The 12,443-nt window shown below is 37.7% G+C and overlaps 1 protein-coding gene across 2 annotated transcripts; it reads right to left on the reverse strand.

Annotated features, from left to right (window-relative positions):
* Positions 1-6,361: 6,361 nt before the first annotated feature.
* Positions 6,362-12,410, reverse strand: LOC139465208 (ankyrin repeat and SOCS box protein 8-like). 2 transcript variants are annotated; one of them, XM_071246874.1, is made up of 3 exons: positions 12,293-12,410; positions 9,851-10,084; positions 6,362-8,977 (listed from the first exon to the last, which is right to left on the reverse strand). In XM_071246874.1, the coding sequence occupies exons 2-3, from the start codon at positions 10,076-10,078 to the stop codon at positions 8,342-8,344; spliced, it is 864 nt and encodes a 287-aa protein (XP_071102975.1). In that variant the 5' UTR covers positions 10,079-10,084; positions 12,293-12,410; the 3' UTR covers positions 6,362-8,341. The 2 variants fall into 2 exon arrangements, with proteins under 2 accessions (XP_071102975.1, XP_071102976.1); XM_071246875.1 differs by lacking the exon at positions 12,293-12,410 and adding an exon at positions 12,029-12,041.
* Between the last annotated feature and the right edge of the window lie 33 nt (positions 12,411-12,443).

The following is a 12,443-nucleotide window of genomic DNA, read 5'->3' on the forward strand; positions in this document are numbered from 1 at the left end:
TTGTTCAACTTTGTTCCATACATATTTCGCTCTGAATGTCATCTTGTGTTTGGACTACCAGCTCCGTGCTATTTAAAGATTGTAACACTGCTCATGCAACACAACTTGTATATTCAAGATCCAGACTCAAACTGCTATCCACACAATCTGCGTTACATCCTCACCACCTCACCAGATATCCTAGCAACATGTACCAAACATTCAATCACTTACCATTACCTGTCAGTTACTTAGCAACATCAGAATTTCCCCAACACACAGTGTTTATCCTTATCACTTCCGGAATAAAAGTTATCTCCCTTTGAATGTAAGCGCTTGTCCATACACAATAACATGGTTTAAAATACTTAGTGTTACAATGTGGAAAAAGTAGTGGCTTGTCCTTTGAATGTTTTCCACTTGCATCCCTGCTCACCTGGCCTAAAGTGCCAGACAGTTTTTCACATGTGGTTTACGTTATCTTAATAACTGATTCATGGATAAAACTAAAATTTTATATGGGTTTAATTTTTTGTCTAGAAATCAAAAGTTGGAATAAATGTTTTTAAGCAAGTCTGAACAACAGAACAATGGGTTGACTTATCCAGTGTTAAGTACACACGCACAATATTTATCAACCATTTCTTGTAAACAAATGCCTACTCACAATTAATGTTGATAATTTATACACATAGAACAGATAACAATAAATTCCACTTGTTCCAAATACAATCAGACTTGTGGCCTTGGGGGGGAAAAAACAAAATGAAAATAGCACTATCCACCTTTAATGATTCACATGACTTCCTGAAACCAATGTCTTGTACATAAAATATCATGTCACAGCCAGGAACACTTGTACAGGGAAATCCAAGGTGCAAGATACAAGGTGAAAATGGTATATGTCACAAGTAAAAACGGTGAACTAACCAAGGACAATGATGCAGTACAATCCTACAGACATATATCCCTTGTGCATAACATGAGTATTGCATATATATGATCGTGAGTTAACTCTGAACAGTATTTCAATTACATTAACATTCCATCTTAATATTAGATGAAAACCTGAAGTAATGTAGTGCACAGACATTAAGCACATGTGGTAAAACCCACATGGTTCTGACCATCTTCCCCTGGCAAGGGAGATAACTGACTATAAAACTCGAGGTTCCATCTTGACTTTAATAATAATCAGCAGATCCAAGTGCTGCTAAGGGACACAATTCTGCACAGCAAATTGAATTGTGGCACCTGAGAAGACTGGGCCTCAATGACCTATTATTTCTCACAAAAAGACAGGCAAAAAACTCTGTTGATAAGATCTGTGCAAGAGCATATGTTAAGTCAATGCAATCTTGTCTGATCAACATACAAATCAAAGTAATTGGTAATTAAAATGTTTTGTGTTGCATTTATTAAAAAACAAAAACAAACAAATATCTGCCAAATGAGTTCTTTGTGCTGACTGCAGCAGAGTACCATCCATAGTCATATGCAAGTAATGAATAATCAAATTAAAACTAATCACACGATTGCTGATCATAAATATCTAGTTTACATTTTTCATTACCAACATATATATCTCATTAATTGGAGGAAAATTTATAACAAACATTCATATCTTGAAAACAAAACAATACAGAACAAATTATAGTTAAAACATCAGAGATTAACCAGCGTAACAGAATAAATCGAAAATTGTACAACCATTCATAAATATGATGAAACCTGGATTTAATCAGATTTAGAAGTCATTTGTTTCTCCCTGATCATGAGTTCTATTTAGTCTGGGGAAAATCCATCCCACTTATATCCCTTAGCTGTGCTAGTCACACGGTTCAAAGCAAGAGATGATCATAAGGAAAACAAGATATTGCTGAGTGCGGCGTTAAACAACAAACAAAACAAAGTAATGAAAACAAACTGACATATAGACAGGCATCACAAGATGAGAGAAACATGTTATTTCATGAGACACTTGGAATATTGTATTTATTATATACTTTTTGGGTAGTTGTCTATCAGAAAATTAACTTTTTTTATTACAAATGTAAAACCTTGAATTGTAATTTCTCCATACTTAAACACGCAGGAATGTTTCACCAATCTCTTGTATTGCAACTTAAAACAGTTCCAAGTTTGCCAAATCTTAAAAATACCTTTTGATATGATTAAAATCAACAAAATATATTCTTGAAAGCTACGAGACTGCTGTTGGAAGCAATGGAATCCATTCTGGTCAAGTAAAAATAATAATTGCGCTTTGCGAAACAAAGTTTTGATTGACGAATTAAATGAGAAATTTAGTTGAAAACTAAACTTTAAGAGAATAACAAACAGCAAGAAGTGATATTAACTCCACAAATGATCATCGGTCACTAATTTTGCCTATCAATGTGGAACTAATGTAAAAAGGCAGTCAACAGTTTGTGTGCGGGCAGACACACTTGCGATAAAGGGAGACAATTTGTGGGGAGGTGACTCTTGTATGACAATACTTCTATCAAAGTGTTATGTTCACGGAGGTGAAATATCAGGTGTTAGTTCACTGCAGTGAAATATCAAGTGTCATGTTCACATAGTCTTTCACACTGAAGTATGTTAAAGTTATATGAAAGTTAACTTTCAGCATTTCATGGATCTAGGGTTGGGGAGATATCGTTTGACTTTTGGGAGGAGAGTTTTTGGTTTGAGATCAACATTTTTCTTTTAAGCTTTTAGAGCTCAATAATTTTTTCCAACAAAAAAGTGCTCATTTAAAAAAAGAAGTCACATTAATTGAATGTTTTCTCTGGACACTGGATTATAATCTGCCAGAAAGAAAAGGACACACTATCTATTTTCCTACACTGCAAGGCATATATATATTTATTTCAGTAAAACAGGGTGGTTATATTTTGCCCCCTCCTCCTGAAAATGAAATGGTTGCTCCCTGATTTTAACCTTCCGTAAAATTCCATTAATATGGACAAAATCAGAAAATATCATTTAACAAACTGTTAACTCAAGAAAATATAATTTCTGTTTACAATATTTAACTTGTGATAATCATATTCTCCATGAACTATTAAAATGTCATGCTGTACTGTGAACTGGTACTGATGCCTGTTCAGATGCCTTTTTTAGGAAAACTGACTTAGTAGTATGATGCCAGTCGTCAATATTATATATATATATTCCTGCAGCTGGTGATATATTAGGCCTGCTCTTGACAAACTAGTGGTCAGTGGAGAGAGTACACTAAGTGTTTCTGTTATGTTAATACATTTTGGGAGAAACTACTTGCCCTTTCAACCTTTTACTCGCCAGGCTACATGGACAAGCATTGCATTCTTGGTTGGAACCGGTCCCCAGTAACCTATGCTTGTCAAGAAGCATCAGAAATGTATTGGGTTGTAAGATTCAATAACTTAGCTGACTTCATGACATTGTACCCTGATGGCGAGGGGTTTAGCTCATTTCAGTGACTGGTTTGTCTGGCCCACGCTTGATTATACTGCCGGCCATAATATAGATGATATATTGCCAAGTGCATCGTTAAAAGCAAACAAGAAATGCAGACAAGTGGCTGTGTAGAACCCACCTGCTCTAAGGGTATGATGACATACAATCAGCTGTAACAAATAATTGGGATAACACTTTCTTAGTAAAGTACAGATTCTTGTAATTTTGGGGGGTTTAGTCCTTTCCGGGATTTAAACCCAAACCATCAGAGTGAGGCCTAATTGCCAGCACACAAAGTCCGCGATCTAACCCACTCAGCCACCGAGGCTTCTACAAAAATGAAAGTCTGACAACTGGTAGTCTAGATCACTTACTTTGTATACCCCTCTGACAAATGTAAATGATAATGATAAGTGTACAATCAGCTGTTCCTCAGCTGAAAAACCTCCCTGTAGTAACCCATTCAAGTTGTAATCAACCTCGGCTGCCATTAGGACCAGCCAACGAATCTCACTGTTTTGTACAGTGAGTGAGTTGGGTTTAACGTCGCTTTTAACAGTATTCCAGTTATATCGCGGCATGTCAGCTTAATGTGGGAGGAATGCCTGAAGTGGTGCAGGTCTTAGACCCACGAGCACGGGTATGGTGCTGACAAACCTAGAAACATAATTGGGGCGAACCAGGATTCAAACCCACAATCATAGGTTTCTGGCGGGCTCAAGGGACGCAACTCTGCACAGCGAATCGAAGCACCTTAGACAACTGGCCACCAGTGCCCCCTGTATTGTACAGCATAGGATTCTGTTGATATATTTTGCCCTGAAATCTGATGTCATGGAAGTATAATCATAGAAATGCTATTTTGTAACAGTGTAAATAAAACATTCAAAACCAGCAGGAATTAATTATTATCCATGAATGATAAATCTCCATAGAATCATTTCACCAATGATAAATGCTTGTACAGTCCTATATCCATGCACATCCATATACATCACTAATAAAACAGGGCCCAATCCACAAAGTGTTGGTAGCGTTATGTCAGACTTAATCTATGTTACATAAGTTAATCCAGTTGTAATTCTATGCTACATAGTAGAATGATAAGTTCTGAGCATCATAGAAAAGGAATTGCATGATAGTGAAATCTTTTGTTGTTGACAGTACATGTTGTGGAGGAATATCCACAAAAGTATGAGCCAACGGGATAATGCTGAATTTGTCTTTACAAAAATATTATTTTTTCATTTAAAAAAAGCCATTAACACGGATGACAGAACAAGGACAAGAATGCCACTCTAAATCTTATGAACCTGCATATTCTAGAAGCTTAGGAACATTAGCACACAAAGATGTAACTGTGGTAAGACTGTCATGCAGGAACACCTAACACCATGTGCCCTTGACAAGTGAATGGGGTTACCACTGACAGGATTAAGCAGCATCGCAGCACAGAGTGTTTCCTATAACCATACATCAAAGAATAGGCTATGAACCACTGAGACTTGTGACAAAATAATGATGTAGAAATGAGCACCATGGTACAAAATCAGCTTGTGGCCATTACAAAATAATGACAGGCAGACAAAGTATGTCAACACTATCCAACAAACTCTTTGTGTTGTATTGATATGTAATACTGAAACCCATCCTCAATAATGCAGGGTATTAAATTTCCATTCTGTTACCATGGTTATAACATCCTGAACCCATTCTCTACCATAGCTTTGAAAAGACGGTGTCATCAACTCCATCGGTCTAATCAGAAACCTTACAAAGATTTTCTCTCATGTTGATTTGGACTCAACATGACACTATGGTGAGGTATTGATCATACCAGACAGTAATACTTCAAAAATTTCCCTTCATTATGTGGTAGGATACTTTCAGTAAGCTTATGATATGAGCCTGTTAATAACTCATTGGTGTCAAATGAGTCATACTCCATACATAAACATTATGTAAAATCTACTACTGCCAAACCTTGAGGCAGTCTGTAGAGAAGACATCCTCAAGGCTTTGGTACATGTTGTCAAGCAAGGCAAATGGCTGTCTGTGCACTGGAGCTCTCGGTGTGAGCACTTGCCGGCGTTCTTCTAGCTGGAACAAGGCTTTTGCTACACAGCCAAGCAGCCATATGTATTCATGGATGATGCAGGAATGTAGTATAAACAAACCTGTGAAGTAATGACACAGATTTCTACCTCACATAGTGTGCAAGTTCTGTGAAAACACTTCCAGTATCGGCAAAACCTGCCATCTACTGTGTAAGTATGAAGCAAGTCATGCGGCTGTAGTAACCTCTCTTCAATCATCCAGATATCCTGTCTCCATTCCATAACTCCAATGCTGTAATATACCCTGCACCTGGAGCCTGGCTTTGTTTAGATTCTGGTTTGAAAGACAAAAACAGCCGTCCAATCAAATTTCATATTAAAAATTACCCTAAGTTACCAAAATAAGATATTACCAGCATTCAGTTCAACTTGACGTTGAACACAAAACTGTGAACATCTTGTAGCTTCAGGACTCCCACCAGCATCACCCAGGAAATACCATTTCCAGCAAAAATGCATGACAGTCTCCTCATTCAATTAAATATATATGTCAAGAGCTAGCTTGTACATGGCCATGATTTTAAATCTTGGTATATGCAAAACTCAAAAGAATTCAGAAGAGGCCTTTTGATTGGTTTTTGCTTTCAAGCTCATGAACTAAGAAACTCTGTGCTCTGTGCTAAGTGATAAGAGCTGGAGATGGTAACCATGGTAACGTCACATCCAAAATGAAGCTATGAGTGAGTTTGATTTTACGCCGCTTTTAGCAGTATTCCAGCAATATCACGACAGGGTACACCAGAAATAGGCTTCACACATTGTACCCATCTTGGGAATCGAACCCGGGTCTTCGGCGTGACAAGCGAACGCTTTAAACACCAGGCTACCCGACCGCCCCTGAAGCTATGAAAGCAAATGGGTCCAGAGTACTTATAAAAAAATGAATGGCGACATAATACACTGGATATTTGAGAAGGATGTTCCCTTGTATTATGACAAGTACTGGTATGATGTTACCAACAGTTTCATGACTCTCAAGACGGGGGCTTGCATGATCTTTGGTTTCAACAGTATTAACTAGTATCGCACGATCACAGAATAGTATTCAACATGTTCAATATTGAGCCTTTTACTGAAATGATCCATTAATTTATCATCTGAAATAATTCACACAATCTTACCAAACATACATGATTTAAGAAGAAGTCATGTTGTAATATACAAATGAAAAAATCAACGCAATTTTCTCTCATGTAAAATACTTGGAACTATGAAAAACATACGTATTCATCAGTTTTGACAGCCCTCATTATCATAGTGCTTGATTGATACCAGAGTACCATTGTACAATACTACCAAGAATGGACTTGTCGACACAATTATTATGTTCATACACTGGGTATAACCTTGCTACAACATGTTATTACTTGGTTTACGAATTCACTAACCTAATATTTTGCAAATGACTAATCTTTCACCAAAACAATGAGAGAAACATTCAAGTAGATCATCATGGGAAGGTCACACACACTAGTTACGTTTTCATAAACAATGTACATGAACAAAACAGACTGAATAAAATATTTTAAAAAAACATAGAAAGGGAAATTAATTTCTTATTTATTTCCCCTTTAACCATATCAACAATTTCAACAAATTTGTTTCCTTTTTAAACATTTAAAACCAAAAACCAAACAGCTTTTGAAGTGAGTATGGTTTTACTCTGCTTTAAGCAGTATTCCAGCAGTGGATGGGTGTAAGTAAAGTTTTGGATAAATATCAATCTCATTGAAATCAAATCCTGTACTCAGATACGATACCTCTACACCCAAAGATCTGAGGACATTTCCATAGAAGTCGCCTTAGGTGAACCCTGAGAGAACATTGACCCCTCAATCTTTATTGATGAAGAATGCATGGCTTCTTGAGACAATCAGATGTCAGCTTCTTAATACAGTTCAGCTTCAGTTTCGCAAGGAGAGGTATCGTAACAGAGTAAAAATATTTGGGTCCTGTTCCACACCAGCATTCCTGCGGCTATGACTGTAGTAACTCTCATTCTTAAACATAAACTTCCGACTGTCTTAGCACTACGATTGTTTAGGGTTGTGACTGTCGTAACTCTCATTCTTAAACATAAACTTATGACTGTCTTAGCACTAAGATCACTTAGGGTTGCGACTGTCGTAACTCTCATTCTTAAACATAAACTTACAACTGTCTTAGCACTAAGATCGCTTAGGGCTGCGACTGTCATAACTCCCATTCTTTAACATAAACTTATGATCATCTTAGTGCTAACAATCACTTAGGACTACGACTGTCATAACTCCCATTCTTTAATGTTGACTTACGATTGTCTTAGTGCTAAGAACAGTTTGTTGAATGGGACGGAGGAAAGATTTAATTTGGTGGTTCTGGTATTAGCTCCATATGCAGAAGGTAGAGCTTACATTATTGCTAAGCCATGTTATACAAAACTGACTCACTCTCTGTGGATTTGAGAACACCCAAACCACCCTAAACTTCCTTCAATGAAACTGGGGAAACCATAAATATGTATACCAAGTGACAAAGGGCCAAAAATCAAAGATTTTTATAAGTTGTTAACAATGGTTTTGTCATTCAGAGAATAACCATCAACAAATAAACACTGGTAAATGGATGAAATATATTGGTTTGAGCTACTTCTAATATATTGACCTGCATCCAAATATACCAGTTGACTGTGCCAGTCATTATGATGAAGAATTCTTTTAAAACATGAGGACAACCTTCAAGAACAAAGTAATAATAAACATGGTAAAACCGATCCCAATCATACAAATGATTCCTGAATAAAATCCATGACAATCTCATCACCGACGAAGTAAAATATAATCACGCAGTTGAAGGGGCAAGGGAAGTGTGGGAACTTTGTTTGGTAAGTAGTGGTAACCAAGGCAACGTCGTATACAATGGCGACAGAGGTCTTGGAGTTTCTTTGTATTTTTGCACAGTGGAAGCAGCAGTTCAGTCATCTTATTATCCTGCCCTATATTCCCAATTAACTCCCCTCTGTTATTCCGCAGGTCAAACTGCCCAGATGCTTTAATGAGCAACTCCAATACTGCGTCATCAAGATCGGTGTTGAGACCGCTCGCTTGAATGGATGCAGCTCGTATAAGAGGTGTGTCACCCATAAGATTTTTCCTGTCAACATTGGCGTTGTATTCTAGAAGAATTTTGATAATCTCCAAATGACCCTTCCTTGCTGCCCAGGCTAGAGGAGTGTCTTCATTATAATCTCGTCCATCCACATCAGCACCATTTTGCAATAAGAGTTTGACACAGGCGACATTGTTTTTGTAGGCTGCCCAGTGTAAGGGGGTATCTTGGTTCCCATCCCCAGCGTTGAGGTCGGCTCCATGCTGCATCAGCACCTCCACACAGAAGATGTCCCTCTCGGCAGCATAGTGGAGAGCGGTCCGACCATAACCATCAACCTCATTTACCTGCAAAGTGAACATGAAGAGAAATGTCATTTCAGCCACGGAGCACTCATAAAGATGTTTAGGTGTGCACTTCAGAATTGATATGTGCCAAAAAAGGCCATTTCACTGTAGCTAGACAACAGTTGTAAATTAGAAAGTTTTCCCCTTTTTTTTTTCATTGAGAGTGATAATACCCTTTTTAACAAGTTCAATTTCTCTGAAAGACAAAGTTTATTTTATGAATTATTCTGCGCAAAAAGCATATTGTCACCTTCCTCCTCATCCTCATCTCCAGTGCTCTTATTTCAGTAAACATACAATACCCCTTGATCCATTCAAGAGGTTCTCGCGATCTCAAATTACAATTTGATTGTGCTACATTACTCAGTCTAAGGGTCCAGTCAGAATGCAAGTTGGGTTGGCGATATCAACAACATGATGGCCAGTCCCATTGATTACGACAGAGTTAGCAGATATTCAATATTGAAAAACTGACTGACACACATTAGAAAGACCCCCAAAATCTTTTCGATGGAAAGGATGTCTCTTTGTTCACCTGTTTACCCATTCCCTTTTTGCTTATCTTGACGTTTGAAAGCCTGCTACATTGGTGCCCAACGTGGGGATGTGCATGTTCACATTCAATTTGAGGAAAATATATCTCAGTACCCTACAGTGTGGCGCAGGATGTGCCTTCTGTTGACAGAAGGGAGAGAGAGTATGTAGCAGGGAGTGGAGCTATCACACAGATGACATCCTTCCTTTGTTGTCTTGCTGTCGGGGTTAACCTCTTTGGTAATGTGGACAAGGCGTCCAACCTTGGATCGGAAGGTCCTTGGTTTGAATCCTATCAAAATTTATGGCCACTACATCAACATGATCAAGGCTTTTTACCCTAGCTCCTTTCTGTAGCAGGAGACGGAGACAGCTGCTGTCACTGACCATACATGCACAATGCAGTGGCAGTAGAGTGCCATGGATTCCATTAACATCAGCACCAAGGTCAATCAGATGCTCCACATCATCATTAGCACCAGCGAAGGTCCTCCAATTGCTGATGGCTCTAATAAGGCGTTCCGATAAGTGGTAGTTTTGCTGTGCACTCTCCATCACATACCACATAACTTTCTGAAATTAGAGGATGTAAATGTTTAATGTACATCTTGTTTTAGAACATCTTCCCAAGGCAAGGGAGTTAACTGACTGTAAAAATTCAGTTTCCACCCTTGCCGAAATAGGCTGGAATTTCTGGGCTCGATCGTAGCTATTACGAGTATGTGCTTTCTATGTCCCTCCTATTGACCAATCAGATACCACATCTCATATCACTTGCATTTGTTTCAAACAAAATGGCGGTGCTAAGTGAAGACAATTTAATCGATAATCAAGATCTATATTGTATTAAAACGGGTCTTACTTTGAAATGTGAGCACATTAATTAAAAGCAAGAAATGATTTGAAAAATATCTGTTGACATTAAGTTTAAGGTACACACGCTTTGCAAATCCTACAAACGACCGAAATATGCACGGCAGTTTACGACCTGAATGCCGACTTTGTTACCGGATTTTTATTGAACAAAATATAACTCCATAATTCCGGCCTAGTTCACAAAGGGCGGAAACTGGACTTTTAAAGTCAGTTTACTCCCACGCCCCGGCAAGATGGTATTAGAATATTGATGATATTACATAATGTATGTCAAGCCAGATCAATTGGTTTGATACAGTTACTTGATCCGAATCAAAAGGAATGACCGTCATGTTGTGACAGCAACCACATGTGAGTTGACAGTGCCGCCTCAAATTGGATTGCCCACTAATCAAGAATATGAACTTTGCTTGTGGTTCTCTTTTATTGCATGCATGCGCTTCTAAGATCAAAGGATGTATAGTGTGAAAAGTTAACTAGTAGAACAATCGTATTTCCACGGTTGATTATGCAATGAGAAGCGTTATATGCAAATGAAAAACAATACAATCATGACTGTGTAAAACTCTCAGTATTAAAAGTGTACATAAATTTTTGGAGCCATGCGTTACCGCGTGTAGTAACCAAAGTAGTGCTTTATCAAAGAGCGCAATAGCGAGCGATCACTGTATCTAACAACTTGGTGTGTATTAGGTCTTTTTGTTTGAAAACCAACAGACATTAGTTCCTCTAACATGTTTAATTTAGTGAGCATGCAGTTTGCTTGGAATTTTTTACTGGAGACCTGTGTCAGTCATAGTGAGGGTGTGCTGCTGCTGGTCAAACAAATATTCAGCATTGACAGCATTGAACGGGTTGAGGACAAATTAAAGAAGGTCTCTATTTGAAGTGACCTTGACCAAGAGAACCTAAGAGTGACCTGATCCAAATCTACCAAAAATGAGTCCAAAAGAAGTGCTGTCCCTCTTCCCTTTTTAAAACATATTTCCCAAAACAAAACGATTATCATCTATTAAATAATACAAAATAAATTTTGATTATATAATATTGGAGTGAAATATGGCTATGCCAAAGTTTAAAATTGTGAAGTTGGATATCATGTCTTATAACAAAGTCAAGTGGGTCCAAACACACAAAATAAGCTGGCGGTGCTTCATGAAAAGTCACAATTAACCTATTTTGGAGATAAACGTAATAAATGATATTAGAATAGTAGTACAATATGTTATTACATAAGTAGATCATGTCATGTCCATTTATCATTGTTTATTATGAAACTCAAACACATCTAAGTAGAAACACAACCGAATGCAACAATATGCAGCTTTCTTTTATACTTTCTTACACTGATCCCCATAGTTTTCGTGTATGAATGAATACTATTTCGGGGACATGCACAACTTTAGGTTTAACCAATAGCCAAGAAAGTGGTACTTTTACACAGTGAAACCCTGTTAATCCAGACGTCATGATTCAAGGTGATTAACAAACCAAGGGTAGGTATAGTAGTCACTGCAACTAAAATATTGATGTAACTGTCCAGACAATAGTGTTTCCGTAAAAGCGTCTTCTGGATCAAGACAGACTGGGTTTCTCGTTAATATTAACTGAATATATAACAAGTAAGAATTGACAACAAACAAATATAATTAAATTACGATCCCAACGCCTGGTGTGACTATGAAATTTCAAATAACATTTTGTTCGAACATGATCTTGACAGGAAATTATTTGATCTAATCTATGTGCCAGCTGAGCAGGGTGAATGTCAGGTCATGTAAAGTTCACTGCGACAATTAGCCTACTGAAGTAACAAAATGAGGGTTTTCCCAATGAGACGACGATAGGTGGACTAAATAACACATGTATAAAACACAGTTGCAAATATGATAAAGTATGTACAACCTTTCATACAAAAAGCAAAATTGGTCTTTTCCGGCTCCTTATGTCGGCATCGTTTATGTATTTGCAACGAAAGTAAACAATCTGGTTGAAGTGACAACTTAGCACTTTCTGACAGGTGATCAACTTCCGCCTGACCCGGAAGCAAAACAAT

The sequence above is a fragment of the Haliotis cracherodii genome, unplaced genomic scaffold, assembly GCF_022045235.1.
Source record: "Haliotis cracherodii isolate W230 unplaced genomic scaffold, xgHalCrac1.p SCAF_18, whole genome shotgun sequence".
Lineage (NCBI taxonomy): Eukaryota > Metazoa > Mollusca > Gastropoda > Lepetellida > Haliotidae > Haliotis > Haliotis cracherodii.